The 20,174-nt window shown below is 43.5% G+C and overlaps 1 protein-coding gene and 1 non-coding gene across 5 annotated transcripts in view; both read left to right on the top strand.

Annotated features, from left to right (window-relative positions):
• LOC114704376 (Snf2 related CREBBP activator protein) overlaps positions 1 to 20,174 on the top strand; it is a 50,434-nt gene that overhangs the window by 9,612 nt on the left and 20,648 nt on the right. For 2 of the 4 annotated variants that reach the window (XM_028885580.2, XM_028885582.2), the window contains exons 7-24: positions 2,614 to 2,836; positions 2,950 to 3,224; positions 5,328 to 5,421; positions 5,863 to 5,952; positions 6,945 to 7,127; positions 7,208 to 7,563; positions 7,666 to 7,843; positions 8,601 to 8,737; positions 8,969 to 9,138; positions 9,279 to 9,471; positions 13,568 to 13,704; positions 13,798 to 13,984; positions 17,136 to 17,305; positions 17,654 to 17,919; positions 18,102 to 18,389; positions 18,964 to 19,128; positions 19,400 to 19,585; positions 19,806 to 20,072. In XM_028885580.2, coding sequence (XP_028741413.1) covers positions 2,614 to 2,836; positions 2,950 to 3,224; positions 5,328 to 5,421; positions 5,863 to 5,952; positions 6,945 to 7,127; positions 7,208 to 7,563; positions 7,666 to 7,843; positions 8,601 to 8,737; positions 8,969 to 9,138; positions 9,279 to 9,471; positions 13,568 to 13,704; positions 13,798 to 13,984; positions 17,136 to 17,305; positions 17,654 to 17,919; positions 18,102 to 18,389; positions 18,964 to 19,128; positions 19,400 to 19,585; positions 19,806 to 20,072 — 3,565 coding nt within the window. The remainder of the gene's footprint in view (positions 1 to 2,613; positions 2,837 to 2,949; positions 3,225 to 5,327; positions 5,422 to 5,862; positions 5,953 to 6,944; positions 7,128 to 7,207; positions 7,564 to 7,665; positions 7,844 to 8,600; positions 8,738 to 8,968; positions 9,139 to 9,278; positions 9,472 to 13,567; positions 13,705 to 13,797; positions 13,985 to 17,135; positions 17,306 to 17,653; positions 17,920 to 18,101; positions 18,390 to 18,963; positions 19,129 to 19,399; positions 19,586 to 19,805; positions 20,073 to 20,174) is intronic. The other 2 variants (XM_028885583.2, XM_028885584.2) reach the window with 2 other exon arrangements.
• LOC114704442 lies at positions 4,803 to 4,932 on the top strand. The gene has a single exon (XR_003736259.1). It is a non-coding gene; the product is annotated as a small nucleolar RNA SNORA30/SNORA37 family (small nucleolar RNA).

Raw genomic sequence — 20,174 nt, 5'->3', positions numbered from 1 at the left:
AAGTATCCTTTTTTGTTGCTTTTTGGTTTTCAAGACAAAGTTTCTCTGTGTACCTTTGGAACCTGTCCTGAAACTCACTCTGTAGACCACGCTGGCCTTGAACTCACAAAGATCCTCCTGGTTCTGTCTCCCGAGTGCTGGGATTAAAGGTGTGCACTACCATGCCTGGCTTTGTTGTTTATTTTTGAAATAAGACTTTCATGTAAAACAGGTTAGCTTCAAACTTACTGTGTAGCAGAGGCTGATCCTTTTGCCTCTGTTTCCTTTCAAGCGCTGGATTATAGGAGTATAGTATCTTGGTGGTTAGTCTTGAACTCATCTTTTCTTCAGTTTCCATTCTTGGCTGCAATGTTTGCTTTGTAGTTTTGAGACAGAATTTCCCTATGTAGCCTATGATGGTATGGAGCCATCTTCAGTCTCCTGAGTTCTGAGAATGGGCCATCTAATGACACCTAGGCTTGAAATTATTTGGAGCCACACAATGTTTTATTAGCATTTATTTATTGAGTATTGGGTTTGGGGGACACACCATGTCACCGGTGGTGAAAGTTAAAGGACAATTTGTGGGAGTGTTTTCTGTTTCTGCCATGTGAGTCCCAAGGATTGAACTCAGGCCATCAGGCTTGATGTTGAGCCATCCTGCCTTTGTGTGTTTGAGACAAGTTCTTCACTATAGTTCAGACTGGCCTGGAACTCTTGTAGCTCAAGCTGACCTTGAATTTACAGAAATCCTGGTTCAGCCACTCTGCCTAGACTTTTGTTTGTTTTGAGACAGAGTCTCTCTATCTCTGGCTAGCCTAGAACTTCTGTGTAGACCAGGCTGACCATGAGATCTACCTACCTCTACCTCTAGAGAGCTGAAGATTAAAGCTGTTTGATACTATGTCTAGAGGTAGAAACTTTTTCTTTAAAGATTTATTGGTTTTATTTATGTATGTGTGTGTGCCTGTATGAATTTTATGTGCACCACATACATGCAGGTACCCATAAAGGCCAGAGCAAGTTGGATCTCTGGGAAATGGAGTTAGAGGTTATTGTGAACCACCTCATATAAGTGCTGGGAACCAAACTCAGGTCCTCAGGAAGAGTAGTACATACTCTCAACCTCTGAGCCATCTCTCTAGTCCCAATCTTGAAAAGACCTTTATTTTCATAATTTTTCAGTTAAATGTATCTGTATATGAGTATATGATCCGCACATGAGGTTAATGGCCTTGTAGGACAGAGATGTTGGATTTAGAGCTGAACTAGAAGGCAGCTGTGAACTGCCCGATGTAGGTGCTGAGAATTAAACTGGAGTCCTCTTCAGGAGAAGTAAGGGCTCTTAAGCACTGAGCCATCTTTCCAGCCCCCAGCCCCATTTTTTAAAAATTTAAATTATTTAAATTGCATTTATTCATACGGGTATATGCACATAAGCCACAGCGGATTTGTTGAGGTCGGAGGACAACCTGTGGGAGTTGGCTCTCTCTCTCCCACTCTGCAGGTCCTGGGGGTTGAATTCAGGTTGTCAGGCATGGAAATCAGTACCTTTACCTACTAAGATATTTTATCAACCTCATGTTTTTACTGTTTGTTGTTGTTTTTGGTTTTGGTTTTTTGAGATACTGTTTCTGAAGAGCCCTGTCTGTTCTGGAACTATGTACACCACGCTGGCCTCCAACTTACAGAGATCCACTTGCCTCTGCCTCCTGAGTGCTAGGATTAAAGGTGTGCGTCACCTTTTAATTTTATTAACCCAGGGCCTTGTGCTGCTACATTTGTACTTTGGTCACTGTGTTTTGACTCCAAGCTTTTTTTTTTTTTTTTTTTTTTTTTTTTAATTTATTATTTATTTTCCAAGACAAGGTTTCTCCGTGTATCCCTGGCTATCTTGGAACTCGCTCCCTAGACCAGGCTGGTCTCGAACTCAGAGATCTGTCTGCTTCTTTCTCTTTCTCCTGAATGCTAGTATTAAAGACATGTGCCACTACCACCTGGCTTGAATTTTTTTTTTAATTTGAGGTTGGTTGACATACTTGACCATTTACTCGTGGTCTTTGTACTGCTGTTGCTCGCCTTGTTAGTAGTTAAAGAAGATACCCCCACCCCCATCCCATTCCACCCCATCCAAACTAGGGCTTTGTTCATGTTGGGCATGTGTCTTCCCCCTGAGCTCCACTGGTAGCCCCACATACTCTATTTTTATTTATTTGTTAGTTTATTTATGTTTGTTTTTGCAAGACAGGGTTTCTCTGTGTAACTCTTGCTGTTCTGGAACTCACTCCATAGACTAGGCTGGGCTTGAATTCAAAGATCTGCCTGCTCTGCTGAGACTAAATATGTGTGCCATCACTGCCCAACCACTTTTTTTTCTTTTTAAGAGTCCAACTTCAAATAGATTTGCTAATCTTCTCCAGCTACTCGATACTAAGTTGACCCTTGTGTTTATTCAGTTTCTGTTTTTTTCAGAAGTGTTATATAAATCACCAGCCTCTTAAGAATTTTTTAGCTTTTCTTTCTGAATGACCAGGCCAAAGCCTGCCGTAAAGGTAGTGTCCCTAAATAGTTGGCTAAAAGAGTGTATAAACAAGTGAATATATGCATTAATGATGCCTTTTGTGGTTATGGTAGGTGGTACAATTTAAACAACAGTCCCGGCTTGAAGAAAAACGTAAGAAAGCCTTGGACCTGCACCTGGACTTCATTGTGGGACAAACTGAGAAGTATTCAGACCTTCTGTCTCAGAGCCTTAACCAGCCGATAGCGTCCAGCAAAGCTGCCTCGTCCCCTTGTCTCGGTTCTTCCTCAGCAGCATCCAGTCCTCCACCCCCTGTTTCTCGGCTGGATGATGAAGGTGTGTGTGCTCTTTGGTCCTGTTGCTTTTCCCAAGTGCCCTTTCCAGAGCTGAAAACCCACCCTGTGGCTTGCAGGGCCCGTGGACTTTGTGACCTTGTTCTCCTGCTACAGATGGGGACTTCCAACCCCAAGAGGAAGAAGAGGATGATGAGGAGACCATTGAGGTTGAAGAACAGCAGGAGGGCAATGATGCAGAGACGCAGAGGCGTGAGATTGAACTGCTTCGCCATGAGGGAGAACTGCCACTGGAAGAGCTGCTCCGTTCCCTGCCCCCTCAGCTATTGGGTGGACCTTCCAGCCCCTCTCAGACACCCTCGTCTCAGGACAGCGATACCAACGATGGGCCTGAAGAAAATGTTGACGAGGAACCGTCTCAGGATTTGGAGGTATATACAGAAGAGCTACAGAAAGAAAGATTCAGAGGGGAAATAGATGGAGAGTTCAGCTCTGAAATCCTGGGCTTAGGTTGATCCCTGGTTTTGAGAATTCACATTAAAGACAATTAGGGTTTCATTGTGAGTGAAGATGACGGTTTGGGTCAAGTTGCAGCCTGCTATTGGCAAGGTTTCTTTTTGGTTTTTTTTTTTTTCGAGACAGGGTTTCTCTGTGTTGTTTTGGTGCCCATCCTGGATCTCGCTCTGTAGACCAGGCTGGCCTCCAATTCACAGAGATCCGCCTGGCTCTGCCTCTTGCGTGCTAGGATTAAAGGCATGTGCCACCACTGCTTGGCAAGGTTTCTAGAATTATAATGGAAGCATTTATTGTACTTTACATTTGCTAGGGTAGGGCTAGGGAGATAGCTTAGTTGGTAAAGTAATTGAATTCGATCCTCGGTTTCCCATATAAAAAAGGTATGTGCAATGTTATGTTTCAAGAATCTTAGCATTAAGAGCCAGAGATAGGAGCATTCTTGGGGCTTTCTGGCTAGCTAGTCTAGCCAAATCAGGAAGACACCAGACAATGAATTCTGGTTTCCACAAGCTTGCACAAACATCCAAACATAGATGTATACACACATATATAAATTGTTAGGTGATGTGAATTCGGGAATTGTGATGGTCATCTTAAAAAATCTCTTGGAGCTGAATGTAGTGTCACATACCTTTACCTCAGTACTCAGAAGGCAGAGGCAGATAGATCTTGGAGGCCAGCTTGATTTCCATAGTGAATTCCAGAACAGCAAGAGGTACATAGTGAAAACCTATCTCAAAAAAAAAAAAAAAATCAATCAATTAAATAATCTCTTTTGGACCTTTGTACCATTGGTCCTACTGCATGTTAAGGGTCTTTTTAAAATTATTGTTATTTTTAAAAACTTGTCATGTGCTTTTTTATTTGTAATTACGTGTAGATTTGTGTGTCTCTGTCCATGAGTAGATGCCAGCAGAGGCTAAAGTCTTTGAATCCCCTGGACCTGGAGTTACAGATGGTTATGAGCTGCTTGATAAGGGTGCGAGGAATTGAACTGGGGTCCTCTAGAAGAGTAGCAAGTGTTCTTAACCAATAAGGCATCCTCTTAGCCTGTAATTTACTTACTTTTAAATTTTATTCTCTTTATTTATTTTTTGAGTCGAGTATTTGCTACATGGTCCTGGCATTCCTGTAGACTAGACTGACCTAAAAAAAAATTACTGGAATTTTGTCTTTGTGGGTATACATGTAGAGGTCAGAGGACAATTTTGTAGTGTTGATTCTCACCTGTATTTACATGAGTTCTAGGGATTGAGCTTTGGTTGTTAGGCTTGCTGATGACCACTTAGCCATTTCGATGGTCCCCTTGCTTCCTTCCTTTCCTTTTCTTTTTTGGCTTTGTTTTATTTTTTGAGATGGCCCCACTTTGTATTCCTGGCTGGTTTGGAACTCATTGTGTGGTCTAGGCTGGCCTCATTCAAAGAGCTGTGCCTCTGGAGTGCTTGGATTAAGGGCATATGAGCCACCACATGTGGTCCTGCTTTATTTCTTTCCTAGCACTTTTCACAGGTCCTCCCTAAGTCAGTGGGGTCAGGATTTGGTAGCTGGTGCTGAGAGAAAACCCTTGAAAACATCCTTGCCCTGATATTGTACCAGAGGCAGCTGTTACTCAAGGGAACAGTGATGCTTTTCTGATCTTGAACTCTGTGCTTTTCTTTTTCTTTTTTCCTTTTTCTTTGCTTGTTTTTGGATTTTTGAGACAGGATTTCTCTGGGTAATAGCCCTGACTGTCCTGAAACTTGCCTTATAGACCAGGCTGGCCTCGAACTCACAGAGACACCTTGCCTTAGCCTCCCAAGTACTGGTATTAAAGGTGTATGCTTCCAAGCCTGACTTTTTTGTTGTTGTTGTTGTTGTTTGACTCTGGCTGTCCTGGAACTCACTGTGTAGTCCAGGCTGGTCTTGAGTTTACAGTTGCTTCTGCCTCCCAATGCTAGGATTAAAGGCTTTTGCCACAATACCCCAACTTCATGCTCAAATGTTAAGTCCTCCCACTTTTTTTACCCTTTCCCATACAGGTAAACCCTCCACCTTCCTCTGTAACACAGTGCAACCAACAACGTTGGCATCCTGATGAAGATGATGAAGAGTTTACTGCTAATGAAGATGAAGGTCAGACCAGTTTTATCTTTTTTGTTGTTGTTTGTTTTCTTGGGACAGGGTCTATTATGTATCCATGGCTATAGACCAGGCTGGCCTTGAACTCAGATTCACTTGTGTCTGCTTCCAAGTGTTGGGATTAAAGGCATGTGTCAAAATGCTCTGCTCTCTTGTAATTAGGTTTATTCTTTGACATTTCCATACATGTATATAATGCATTTTGGTTTCCCCCCTCCCACCCCTGTCAGCCTTCCCTCTTCCCTACAAATTCCTTTCCTACATTTATGTCTTTGTTTTGTTTTCCATTGAGTTTTTAACCAGAACTGTGTGTGTGTGTGTGTGTGTGTGTGTGTGTGTGTGTGTGTGTGTGTGTGTGAGAGAGAGAGAGAGAGACTATGGTTTTGGAACTGTCCTTCTGGGCTCACCAGTGGGAACTCCATTCTCTTTTTGTAGCAGAGGATGAAGAGGACACCATAGCGGCTGAGGAGCAGTTAGAGGGAGAGGTGGACCATGCCATGGAACTGAGCGAGTTGGCTCGAGAAGGTGACATATAGCAGATATTTTACTGAAAATCTCCTTTCTGTCTCTGCTTTGCAGAACATTGGTGGGTAAATAGATGATGTCAGATATTTTTTTTATCTTTGTAGCTCCAGCTACTGATTATTACCTATGCTTCTCATGTAACTCAGGTAGAACTCAGGTTTGTAAATGAAAGGCACTTACAAGTAAAGTGATGTGTGGTTGCCATAGGAGTTTGAACTCACTGGTCTGAGAGCTGAAGGAAAGGGACTGTAGCAGGAGAGGAGTACCGTTTGTCCAGAATGTCAGAAGGGCGGCCCAGCAGCTCAGGTGGCAGTGGTGGGCTCAGCATTGGTGGCTTGGAGGTGGCTTGGTATCTGGGGAGTGAAGATCCTGCCAACTGAGGCTTGAGCGCAGACTGATAGGAGAGCCTGGACAAGGGCACGCTCTCTGAGAGATCAGTGGGGCCTTTGGAAAGAGAGAAAAGCCTACAGAGGATTGAAACTTCTAAGAGAAAATGAAAGACCACCTTGAGAAAACACTGGGATGGTGTGAGTAGGCACCATGAAAAGGAGATTGAGCAGCTGCAGAATAAGAAGATAAAAAGTCTAAAACCTGAAGATTAAACGTCCACAGTCCCCCAGTGAATGGCCTGTACCATTACCCACTTCTATAGAAACGTTGTTTCTGAGTAATTAATATTTGGTTTGTGTGCTACTAACAGATAATAAGTTACCATCAGTGAAAAAAAAGTTTTGGGTGTTTTTGTTTTTTCTTTGTTTGTTTTGTTTTTACAAGGGTAGGCACTGACTGTCCTTATCAAGAGAATGCCACACTTACTATGGTTGTTACAAGGATTGGTTTTATTAGCTGATGCTAAAGGTAAAATCTGTAGTCTCTCCCAAAGATCTGGGCCTGGGAGATGGAGCTTAGATAAAATAAACAAGTACCACTCCAATAACTATTTCCCAGTCCTTGTAAAGGAACCAAATGTTTATTTCTCTTTTCCCTATCAGGTGAGCTTTCTATGGAGGAGCTACTGCAACAATATGCTGGGGCCTATGCCTATGATACCTCTGCTCCAGGCTCTGGAAACAGCGAAGAGGAAGAGGAAGTTGAAGCCAATAGTTATGACTGTGAACTAGAGGAAACAAGAGAAGTTGAAGAGGCAGCTCAAGAAGATAGTAGCAGTCAGTCAGGTAAGTATGTGGTTCAGAGGATGACTGGGGAGGGTGGGTGTTAGAGGAACAGCTTACTAAGCTTTGGTCTCATGATTTAGATTCTGCTGAAGAGCAGAGTGAGGATGAGGAAGATGAACAGTCGGAGGAGGAAGAAATGAGTGGAAGTTCACGGTCAGAAGAATCTGAGTCTGATGAATCTGAGGATGCTCGGTCACAAAGCCAAGCAGATGAAGAACAGGAGGATGAGGGAGATGATGATGATGACGATGATGATGATGATTTTGGGGTGGAATACTTGCTTGCTCGAGATGAGGAAAGGAGTGAGGCAGATGGGGGCAGTGGGCCTCCGACCCCAGGTCCCACCACCACTCTAGGGCCCAAGAAAGAAATTACTGATATTGCTGCGGCAGCTGAAAGTCTCCAGCCCAAGGGTTATACTTTGGCCACTACCCAGGTATCTATAGGTTACAGTTCTACTTTCTCATATCTTGACTTTACTGTTTCCTACTAACAAGTGCCTCATTTCTACTATGTGTGATAATTTCCTCTGTACTAGGTGAAGACACCTATTCCACTTCTTCTGCGGGGCCAGCTCCGAGAGTACCAACACATTGGCCTTGACTGGCTGGTTACTATGTATGAGAAAAAGCTTAATGGCATTCTTGCAGATGAGATGGGACTGGGGAAGACAATCCAGACCATCTCCTTGCTTGCTCACTTGGCCTGTGAGAAAGGTAGCTTCTTCTTGGTGCCTCTTGGCTGATCACTGGTAGGGGATCTCATTTAGTGGTGATTTTGCTGTAGGAGAGTGAAATATTTGTTCTCTTACTGCAGTCTCGGTAGCTTATTGAGTCTTATCAGTAACTATGTAAGGAGGACAGCATGGGTGCTGAAGTCTTACACAACATTAGAAGATGCTGATCAGGGTTTTGTTTAAGGAACCAGAGCTGCAAGGGGGGCTGGAGAGATGGCTCAGTGGTTAAGAGCACTGGCTGCTGTTGCAGAGGTCCTGAGTTCAATTCCCAACACCCACATGGTGGCTCACAACCACCTGTAATGAGATATGGTGCTGTCTTCTGGCTTGCAGGTATACATGCAGACAGAATACTGTATACATAATAAAGACCACTGTATACATAATAAATAAATAAATCTTTTAAAAAAAATAGTGCGTGCCGGGCGGTGGTGGCGCACGCCTTTAATCCCAGCACTCGGGAGGCAGAGGCAGGCGAATCTCTGTGAGTTCGAGGCCAGCCTGGGCTACCAAGTGAGTTCCAGGAAAGGCGCAAAGCTACACAGAGAAACCCTGTCTCGAAAAACCAAAAAAAAAAAAAAAAAAAAAAAAAAAAAAAAAAATAGTGCGTTAGAAAATTTTTTTTTGGGTGCACCCTGACAGTGGTGACACAGACATAGCCAGTTCCAGGATGGTTGGGGCTATACAGAGCTGCAAGGTTCTCATAATCTTGATACACCTTTTGTTTTGCTAAACAGGTAACTGGGGTCCTCATTTAATCATTGTTCCTACCAGCGTGATGTTGAACTGGGAGATGGAATTGAAACGTTGGTGTCCCAGCTTTAAAATCCTCACTTACTATGGAGCTCAGAAAGAGAGGAAGCTCAAGCGGCAGGTTTGATCTTCTCTGTCATCACTTCCCTCATTGATGTCCTTCAGTTAGATCCTTTCTTCATATGAATTCCTTTGCCTCATTTTCCTATTGCTCCATTCTTACTGGTACTGTTTCATTTCTTCCAACCTAATTCTCTCCTTGAGTACTTGAACACACTTTCCCTTTCCCTTTGTTTTTTTCTGTGTGTTTTCCCTCCCTCATTAATATGCTGCTTTCTCTTTGACCTCTTAGGGCTGGACCAAGCCCAATGCTTTCCATGTGTGTATCACATCTTACAAGCTGGTGCTACAGGATCACCAGGCTTTTCGTCGCAAGAACTGGCGCTATCTCATTCTGGATGAGGCTCAGAATATCAAGAATTTCAAGTCCCAACGGTGGCAGTCACTGCTCAACTTCAACAGGTAAAGATGAATATAGACATTCATGGGAGAGTTGTCTTGGCATGAAGGGTTGGCTGCCTGGGTTAAGAAGTATATTAAGGGTGGTCAGAAAGTTGGGATTTTCCAGATTGTCCTTATCATAATTCCTTCTCCCTTTACAGCCAGAGGCGCCTGCTCCTGACAGGAACTCCCTTGCAAAATAGCCTCATGGAGCTGTGGTCCTTGATGCATTTTTTAATGCCACATGTCTTCCAGTCTCATCGAGAGTTCAAGGAATGGTTCTCTAACCCTCTAACTGGCATGATTGAGGGAAGCCAAGAATATAATGAAGGTCTGGTCAAACGCCTTCACAAGGTAGGGCCTGCCTTGTTTGTATAGTAAAAGTTAAGGGCAATACCTAGTAAAGCTTTAGAGGGAGAAGTCAGTGCTAGGGTGAACTAAGTTGTCAAGCTGTAATGTTCATAATCATTGCCAAGCTGAGCAGCCTTGCATTAGTCACTCTTTGTTTTCTGTACTTGGGAATGTTTTTTTCTTATTTTCTTTGGGTCTTGATAATGTGCTATGATTTCTCTTTATCTGAACAAACTTACTTTTTAGGTTTTTATTTTGATATGTATAGTGTTTTCCTGCATATGTTATGTTTATCATACACTTTGCCTAGTGTTCAAGGAAGGAAGTCAGAAGAGCGTGAATACTCTGGTAATGAGTTACAGACAGTTGTGAGCCACCATGTAATGTGGAGACTTCAATGCAAGTTCTCTGTAAGAGCAACCAGTGCTCTTAACCTCTGAGCCATCTCTAGCCCCATTCTAGACTTAATGTGTTTTGTTGGGGTTTGTTTGTTTTTTGAGACAGCGTCTCTTCATGTAGTCCTGATTGCCTTGGAACTCCATATGTAGACTAGGTGGGCTGACTTTGAATTCACAGAGCTGCATGTGCCTCTGCCTCCTGAGCACTGAGATTAAAGACGTGTGCCACTACACCTTTCATGGTACTGGAACTTAAATCTAGGGCCTTGCTGCACATGCTAGGCAAATACTCTATCACTGACCTCTATCTCATGGCTCGCTCTTTGGGGTGGAGGTTGTCTCTGGTTCTTCAAGCTTTTTAACAGTTATATTTCAACATTTTGCAAACTCCCTTCCCCTTCTTTCTTTTCTTTTTTTCTTTTGGTTTTTCAAAACAGGGTTTCTCTGCATAGCTCTGGCTGTATTGGAATTCACTCTGTAGATCAGGATGGCCTCTGTTTCCCACGTGCTGGGATTAAAGGCGTGCGCCATCACCTCTAGACAACTTAATTTTATTTTATGTGCGTATGTGTGTTTGTACATATGTGTATGCTTGTGGAGGCCAGAAGGCAGCTGGAGCTGAAGTTACAGGTAGTTGTAAACCCCATAACAAGGGTGCTGGGAACTGAACTTCAGTCCTTTACGAGAGCAGTATGCACTATTAAACACAGAGTAATTTCTCCCCCTTTGTTCTGGCTGTTTTATCCACTTCATCTATGTATTTCACGAGCATACTCATTCCCAAAGCATTGACTATTGCCTATGTGATAATAACTCTTTCATTTGTGTTTATAATTGCTTAAGTTTCTAGATGACTTGACTTGAATTCTGTTTTTCACTAGCTGCTTTTATTTATTTATTTTTAAAAAGCATTTATTTTATGTATATATGCATGCCTTTATTCCAGAAGAGGGCATCAGATCCCACTGTAGATGTTGTGCACCACCATGTGGGTGTTGAACTCAGGACCTCTGGAAGAGCAGCCAGTGCTCTTAACCCCTGAGCCATCCTTCCAGCCCGACTAGCTGTTTTTTGCTTTTGAGACAAGTCTCAATATTTAGTGATGGCTGGCCTGAAGTTCACAGACATCTGCCTGCTTCTGCCTCCTTAATGCTGGGGTGAAAGGTGGGTGACATCACACCCAGCTGTTTTTTTTTTTTTGGGTTTTTGGTTTGTTTGTTTGTTTTTGCTTTGTTTTGTTTTTTAAATAAGCAAACAAATGTTTTATGACACACCTTTAATCCCAGCACTTCAGAGGCAGAGGCAGGTGGATCTCTGTGAGTTTGAGGACAGTCTGGTGTTTATAGTAAGTTGCAAGGTAACCAGGCCTGTATAGAGAAACCCTGTCTCAAAACAACAAAAATAGATTTAAGAAAAATTGCTTGGCATAGTAGCACATGTTTTTAATTCCAACACTCAGGAGGCAGAAGTAGATAGATCTCTGTGAGTTCAAGGTCAGCCTGGTCTACATAGTGAGTTCCAGGACAGCCAGAGCTACATAGTGAGACCCTGTCTCCAAAAAAAAAGAAAGAAAGAGAAAAAGAAAAGAAAAAACCCAAAAGAATAATGGGGTGCTAGAGAGATGTCTCGGTTATCAAGAGCACAAGTGGCTCTTTGATGGGACCCAGGTTCTCTTCCCTATCTGTAACTCGGGTCCAGGGTATCTGGGACCTGTGAGCACCAGGCATACATGTTCCCTTATATATGTGCAGCCAAAGCACCTGTGCACACATAAAATGATTTTTTTTTTTAAGTTGGGGTTTTTTTTGGCTGTGTGTGTATGAGAGAGAGAGAGAGAGAGAGAGAGAGAGAGAGAGAGAGAGAGAGAGAGAGGGAGAGGGAGAGGGAGAGGGAGAGGGAGAGGGAGGATGAGAGAATATGATCTTACTTAGGTATGAGCAGGAGTCTTCAGAATGTTTGAAACCTCCTGGCACGTGTCGATGGCTGTGAGCCACCCAATGTGGATGCTCTGAACCTAACTCCAGTAGACTGCAAGAGCAGTACATTTTCTCAACCACTAAGCCATATTTTGCTTGCTTTCCCTCCCTTTTTTCTTTTTGAAACAGTCTCTGTGTATCTCTGGCTGGTCTAGAACTTGTTATATAGAACAGATTGGCCTTGAACGCACAGAGATCCATCAGCCTCTGCTTCCTGAGTGCTGCGATTAAAGAAAGGTGTGTGCAACCATTACCCCCAACCCCTTTTAATGGAAACAGGATTTTGATGTGGAGCCAAAGTAAGGCTTGAACTTAAGGTTACTCAGTCCTGAGTGGGTAGGTAATATATAGGATATTTCTTGATTTTTTTTTTCTTCTTTCTTTCTTTCTTTTTTTTTTTTTTTTTTGAGACAGTGTTTCTCTGTGTAGCAGCCCTAAGCTGTCCTGGAACTAGCTCTGTAGACCAGGTTGGCCTGGAATTCAGAGATCTTCCTGCCTCTGCCTCCCAGGTGTTGGAATTACAGGCAAGTGCCATTACACCCAGCTGTATATAGGATCTTTAATTGATAATTTCTCTTAATTGATAGCTTCTCTTGAATTCATTTTGTTGTCAGCACATATTTCTGGTTTATCATTCTATCTTGGTAAGTTATACCATCTTTTTACAAAACCAAGTTAGAAACCAGGAAAGTTTTGTTGTTGTTGTTGTTGTTTTGGTTTTTCCAAACAGTTTCTCTGAGTAGCCCTGGATGTCCTGGAACTCAAAAGGTGTGCACCACAATACCCTTCAAAACTGGTACTCTTACCTTCATTGATATATTGAAGATTATGTCCTATGAGATTTGTTTTATTTTTCAAAACAGAGTTTCTCTGTGTAGCCCTAGCCATCCTGGAACTCACTGGCCTTGAACTCACAAAAGATCCTCCTGCCTCTGGCTCCTGAGTGCTTGGATTAAAAGCCAGTGTCACTACTGCCCAGCAATTTTTTTTTTTTTTGAGCCAGGGTCTCTACATAGCCCTGGCTGTCCTGTAACTACATATATACATTAGACTGACTTTGAACTCACAGAGATCAGCCTGCCTTTGCTCTTTTATACCCTGTGATTACAGATACTTACTTGCCTCTAGAATTCTAGACTGTCAGGGCCACTTTTTCCCCCCTAAAGCATTGGCAATTGAGTCGAGGGCCTTAGGCATGTTAAGAGTACTCTCTTTCATTGAGTTGTATATTGATTGCACAGAGCTACAAGTTTTACTCAGTTTCTCTCCTGGATATTTATTTATTTGTTTATTTATATTACTCCTTTGGTAAGGATTTCACTAAGTTGCTCAGAGTGGTCTTGAATTCCTGGGTCCAAATAATTTGCTTGCTTCACTCTTCCAAAGCGCTGGTATTACAGTCACACAGGCTGTCATGCCTGACTTATTTTTGCAGTCATGTAACAAATAGTCACTCCTCCAAGTGTAATTTGAGTCATCTCTCAAAGTTAGTTCGCTCTTGTATGATGTGGTATAATTATCTTTGTGTTTGTCTTCTCTGTAAACAGTAAGTTACATGAAAGGAAGAGTTGTATCTATGTATAATTGGTATCTGACATGCCTGATGACAGTTTGCTGGTGGATTAAACCAGTACTCTGCCTATTCTGGGGCTGGGACCCATCTAGATGGACTTTGGGGAGCTTAGCACCCACTCTTTAGTTAGCACCCTGCTTATTTGCCTTTAGGTTCTGCGACCTTTTTTGCTTCGCCGAGTTAAGGTGGATGTTGAGAAGCAGATGCCCAAAAAGTATGAGCATGTTATTCGATGCCGGCTTTCCAAGCGCCAACGCTGTCTCTATGATGACTTCATGGCCCAGACCACGTAAGGGAGGACTGAGGGTAGACCCTGATACTCTGGGTTAGAATCCAGGGAGCTGTTAGAATGTCCCTTATTTATTTTTCCTCTCTTCCCCAGAACTAAGGAGACACTAGCTACAGGCCATTTCATGAGTGTCATCAACATTTTGATGCAGTTGCGCAAAGTCTGCAATCATCCAAATCTATTTGACCCTCGACCTGTTACCTCCCCTTTCATCACCCCAGGCATCTGCTTTAGCACCGCCTCTCTGGTGCTAAGGGCCACTGATGTCCACCCACTCCAGGTATGTAGTTTTCCCTAAGGTTAGTGCTTTCTTATCCAAACTTCCTTCCTATCTCTTCTTTAGGGTCTGACCTTTTGCATATTCATGATTTATTTCATCAACTCAGTACTATTTTCCTAGCTTCATTATTTTCTAGTCATGTGACCTTTGGCAAGTTAATTATAAGCCTAAGCTTCCTTGTCCATAAAAGCAGGGATTATAGGCAATGTGCCTGAGAATTAAGTTTAAACTTTTTGAAAATGTCTGGCATATCTATTATTATTTAGTAAATACTATTTTTTCTTATTCCTTCCACCTTTTTGTTATTGTTGTTGAGACAGGATTTTACTATGTATCCTTGGAACTATATAGACCACGCTGAAGAGATATCCTCCTGCCTCTGCCTCCCCAGTACTGAGATCAAAAGCATGTACCCAGGCTTGCTCGTTCCCACCTTTTGAGATAGGGTCTCATCTATTCCAGGATAACCACAAACTCCTATCTTTCTGCTTCTACCTTTTAAATGCTGTGATTACAGACATGTGCCATGAACCTGAATCCCTTAATTTTGTAATAGTGAAATATAGTCAACAAAATTATCATTTTAACCTATTTTAAGTCTACACTTCAGTAACATCAAGGGCATTTATAGTGTACAGTCATCTCCACCATCCATCTTCAGAATTGCTTTTGTTTTCTGAAGCTGAAACACTGTACCTATTGAACATCTCTTCCTTTTCCCCAATCCCCTGACATCTACCCGTCTACTCTGTTACTATTCTGAGTACTTGATGAAATAAAGTCATCAAGTACTTGTTTTTCCACACTGTAGCATATGTAAAAAGTCCTCCCCCAGCCCATTTTTAAAGTTAATATACCTTCTTAAAAGAGAATGTTAGGCCTGGAGTATAGCTCAGCTGAGAGTATGCTTGCTTAGCATGCACAAAACATGGAGTTCAATCCCCATCACCATATCAACTGGACACGCTGGTCCATACTTGTGAGGTGTGGAGGTTAGAGGATTAAAAATTCAAATGCATCCTCAACCATATAGATTTAGTCTAGCCCTGCAATACCTGAGACTTGGATACCCTGCTCCCAATACCAAAAAAAGTGGGGGTATTTTTATCATTCAGATCATAGTGGCATAGTTTGTAATCCCAGTGTTTAGTAGCAGTATAAATAACAAGCTTTATGTACAACATCACACCTCCTCCCCCAAATAAGATGTTGATAATAGGCTGTGGTTAACAAGAGAATAGAGAAAAGATCACCACAAAACACTCTGTTAACATGTATTTACAGTCTCAGATGTGAACTGGATAGAGAGGCGAGGGAGAGAAGTAGCTCCTTGGAGATGTTCTTCCTTTACTCTTTGGTTTCTCTGTGTAGCTTTGGTGCCTTTCTTAGAACTTACTCTGTAGCCTAGACTGGCCTCGAACTCACAGAGATCCACCTGCCTCTGCCTCCTGAGTGCTGGGATTAAAGATGTGTGCTACCACCCGGCTCCTTTACTCTTTTCTTGAAGTGCAAAAAAAGCCTGTAGTCTGAGCTCCAGCAAAGTGATACTGGCTTTCATATTTACAAATAACCTGGGAAATGTGGCAGGCTGTCAGATCACCCATGAGTCCCTAGTTCAGAGTCAACCACTGAGTGAAGGTAGCAGAGTTACTCCTGGGACCTCCATCAGAATCATGGAGCCATTTTGGATGTAAACTTCAATAATAGCCTTTCATTCCCATCATACATTTAAATAGTGCTCCTTGAGAATGACTCATTAAGAAACCTGGAACTCTGCCTAGTCCTTCCCTCTTTTCTCCACTGCGGGTGGAGAAAACCTGGTTTTCCCTTTGTAGCTTAGAGGCTAGGGTTGGCAATTTCCTGAGATGGGACATTAATGTCCCTTGCAGTGGAATGAAGTGCCCTCTCACTGCATGGGTAGTCGGTATACAGGATTCCTTTTCCACACTAATTATCTGTCCTGCTTAGGGGAGGGCGACAGAAACTAGAACTCTCGAGGCCCACAATTTGTCCACTTCACTTCCTCACTTCTCTTCCAGAATATATGCTAGCCTTACTTTGACTTTGAAGAATTGGCTCACTGTGGGGGCTAGCAGCCTGGGAGTTTTTATAGGGCTGGCCAGCGGGGTGGAAATCAAGGAATTCCAGGTGAGAGTTTTTGTTGGAGAAGCCAAAGCCAAACCAGGGCGTCAGGTGCTCTTCTCAGACAGATTTCTTTTTTTAATACTAAATAGTAATTTCATTGTGTGGATAATGCTACATTTTATTTTGTTATCTCTCAGTGGGCACCTGCTTTGCCTTTTGAATGAATAAATTTAGTTTTTAAAATTTGTTTGAGACAGGGTGTTACTATGTCCAGGTCATCCTTGAACCTAAGATCTTTTCTGCCTCAGCCTCCTGAATGCAGGGGTTAGGGGCATGCGCTGCCATACCCAGCCCACCTTTCTGCTTTTATGACTAATGCTACTATAAATGTATAGATAATTGTTTGAGTCCCTGCTTCCTATTTTGAATCTATGCTCAAAAATGAAGTTGTTCTGGGCAGTGGTGGTGCACATCTTTAATCTCAGCACTTGGGAGGCAGAAGTAGGTGGATCTCTGTGAGTTTGAGGCCAACCTGGTCTACAAATGGAGTTCCAGGGTAGCCTGGGCTGTTATACAGAGAAACCCTGTCTTGAAAAGCCAAAAAAAAAAAAAAAAAAGAGAGAGAGAGAGAAAGAGAAAGAAATAATGCCAGTTTAAAAAAAAAAGTTTATATCATGTGATAATTCTACTTCTAATATAGCTGCTGCTATATATTTTACATTTCTTTCAAGTAGTGTTGCAGGGCTTCTGTTCACATCCTTTCCAAAGGATTTTTTAAAGTAATAGCTATGTTAATATGTGAATTATTATTTCATTGTAATTTTGATTTGCATTTCCCTAATGATTATCTTCAGCATCTTTTTATGTGCTTATTGATCACTTTTATGTCATTAGAAATGTGTGCATATCCAAGACATTGCTGATTTTTTTTTATGAAACCAGTTGTTTAGTTATTAAACTCCAGTTTGTCAGTTTTCTTTTGTTAACCTTTACTTTTGATGTCATATCCAAGACATTACCAAAATGATTCCGTTGATAACATGCCTTGTGTTTCTTCTTGTGGCAGCGCATTGACATGGGTCGGTTTGATCTTATTGGCCTGGAGGGTAGAGTCTCTCGATATGAGGCTGACACATTTCTACCCCGCCACCGTCTTTCCCGCCGCATTCTGTTAGAAGTAGCTACTGCTCCTGATCCCCCACCTCGACCCAAGCCAGTCAAGATGAAAGTCAACAGGTACATGCATTAAGGAATAAGGGGATGCCTTTCTTGAAAGAAAAGGAGGAATTGAAATAGAAAGACTTGTAAGCTAGGTTAGTTCATACAGGTTGCTTCAGTGTGCTTGCTGTAAAGGGATTGGGGAAGCAAATGATGGGAGAGCTCTGAGAGGGAGTCCTGTGTTGCTGATGTGTTTGTTTTCTCTTGGTACTTTCTGGTAATCTCCGGTTCTCTGTACCACTTTCTCCATAAGGGGATCTCTCTTCCTTTTTCTTTTTGTTTGTATAGTCTTCCTGCCTTGTCTTAGTTTCTTTTGTTACTCATTCTCCTTCTGTGTCTCCTTAACCCTTTAATTTTTCGTAATAGGATGCTGCAGCCAGTGCCCAAGCAAGAAGGCCGTACAGTGGTGGTGGTGAACAGCCCACGGGCACCCCTTGGCCCTGTCCCAGTCCGCCCCCCTCCAGGCCCTGAGGTCTTAGCCCAGCCCACCATTGGTCCAGTCCCCCCAGTGCTGCCAGCACCACTCATGGTGTCAGCTTCGCCTGCCGGAACCCCAGTTGTTCCTGCTTCCCGGCCGCCTGGACCTGTTCTCTTGTCTCCCTTGCAGCCAAATACTGGTTCTCTCCCCCAGGGTGAGTTAAAATGGAACCAAGTGTAATGGGATTACTTCTAGGTACAAAGTAGTGAAATTAAAAGAGTTCAAGGATTAGGGAGCATAATGTTCAGTAGGCTAGAAGGAATGGTAGTATGGAGGATTTTGCAGCCCAGCTAAGGCGTTTGTCAAGATGTATCTGACAGATGTTTGTATCTGCAGTGTTGCCATCCCCCATGGGAGTCATGAGTGGGACCTCACGGCCTCCCACACCAACCCTGTCACTGAAGCCAGCCCCACCTGCCCCAGTTCGCCTGAGCCCAGCTCCACCTCCAGGCTCCTCTAGCCTGTTGAAGCCCCTCACAGTGCCTCCAGGCTACACTTTCTCTCCTGTTGCTGCTACCACCACTTCCACCACCATAGCAACTGTTACCACTACAGCAGTGCCAGCTCCGAATTCTACACCACAACGCCTCATCTTATCTCCTGAAATGCAGGCTCGTCTGCCCTGTAAGTTATCAGGCCTATGTGTTGAGGGTCTTGGGATAAAAAAGCTACATGCTAGAGAGCTGTAGGAAAAGCACGAAAACCAAGTTCTAGGCAGCTAGTTCACATTAGGTGTTTTGCTAGATAATGGTAAATCATAAATAAGAGATGTCAAGAAATTCACAGTTTATTCCATAGGGGAGATGGCCCATAGATGAGTAAATAGTGGTAAGCTCAGCAAGGTAAGTATTTGGAGGATGGTGGTGTAACTCAGTGGTAAATTACTTACCCAGCATGTATAAGGCCCTGAGTTTCATCTCTTGGATGCAAAATCATGAGACAAATAAATTAAGGTAAAAAGATAGTGCAGAGCAAGAAGTATTGTTTGTCTGGTCACAAGCCAACAGAGCGTGTGAAGGAAGTCACAGACAAATGGCACTGGACACAAAGGCCCCTCCCAGGGGGGCTTAGTTTCTCGAGCGTGATAAATTAGGAGGAAGGTTTAGACTCAGGAAGATAGGTGCTTTGTGGGGGTCTAAGATGGATGGGCTTTTGGACAGCACGAGTCCTGTGTGCATAAGGATTTCTCTGTTTGTAGCTGGAGAAGTGGTCAGCATCGGGCAGTTGGCCTCCTTGGCACAACGTCCAGTGGCGAGTGCCGGGGGAAGCAAACCTCTCACCTTCCAAATCCAGGGCAACAAACTGACTTTGACTGGTGCCCAGGTGCGCCAGCTGGCTGTGGGGCAGCCCCGCCCGCTGCAAAGTAGGTAAAACCCACCCCCTGTCCTGCCTTTTTCCTCTTTACTCTGTCTTTGTTTGTGTGACTCTTTAGATGTCAGCCTTTATGTTCCTTAGCTTTGGTGGGTAGGGCCAGAGGGAATGGTTGGAAGGGGTCTTTGCTAAAAATAGGAAAGGATAATTCTAGAGCTGTTACTTCTTGCCTATTCTTTCTCTTGCTCTTGCCTCTGCCCTCAGGCTGATAGGTGCTTCTTTCTTTTTTTCTTTCTCTCTTTCTCTCTTTTCCCTTAACCCAGGGAATGTGGTGCACCTGGTGTCAGCAGGGGGGCAGCACCACCTCATCAGCCAGCCTGCCCATGTGGCCCTGATCCAGGCCGTGGCCCCGACCCCTGGCCCCACCCCTGTCTCTGTGCTGCCTTCTTCGACCCCCAGCACCACCCCTGCCCCCACTGGCCTCAGCCTTCCGCTTGCTGCTAACCAGGGTGAGGCTCTTGGCCTTTGTATTTACTCAGCCCTTACCTGGCCTTGGTCCTTTCAGGTGTGTCCTGAGCCAACTGTGTGTCTAGCCTTCCCTCCGTGTTGTGTCTCCTGCCAGTATCTCCAATATCTGTCTGCCACTTTTTCTTTCCCCTGGACTTTTTGCATCCTTTGGGTCTCTTTGTTTGTTTTCTACCTTCCTCTCAATGTGGCTTCCTCTTGCAGTGCCGTCATCCATGGTGAACAATACAGGCGTGGTGAAGATTGTAGTAAGACAAGCCCCTCGGGATGGACTGACACCTGTCCCACCACTGGCACCAGCACCTCGGCCTTCAAGTTCTGGGCTTCCAGCTGTGTTGACGTCACGCCCCACATTAACCCCTAGCCGTCTGACCACACCCACTCTGGGTACTACTCGTGCCCCTATACCAACACCCACTCTAGTGAGGCCCCTCCTCAAGCTGGTCCACAGTCCTTCGCCTGAAGTCAGTGGTGAGTTCATAATGGCTGAGGCCAGAAATTTTTTATCAGAGATGAATGACACATTGGTAGCCCTGAAGGTCTCTTAGTCAAGTCACAAAAGATCCCTTTGTT

Source organism: Peromyscus leucopus, chromosome 1 (genome assembly GCF_004664715.2).
Source record: "Peromyscus leucopus breed LL Stock chromosome 1, UCI_PerLeu_2.1, whole genome shotgun sequence".
NCBI classification, from domain to species: domain Eukaryota; kingdom Metazoa; phylum Chordata; class Mammalia; order Rodentia; family Cricetidae; genus Peromyscus; species Peromyscus leucopus.
This window is presented reverse-complemented; position numbering and strand designations above follow the sequence as displayed.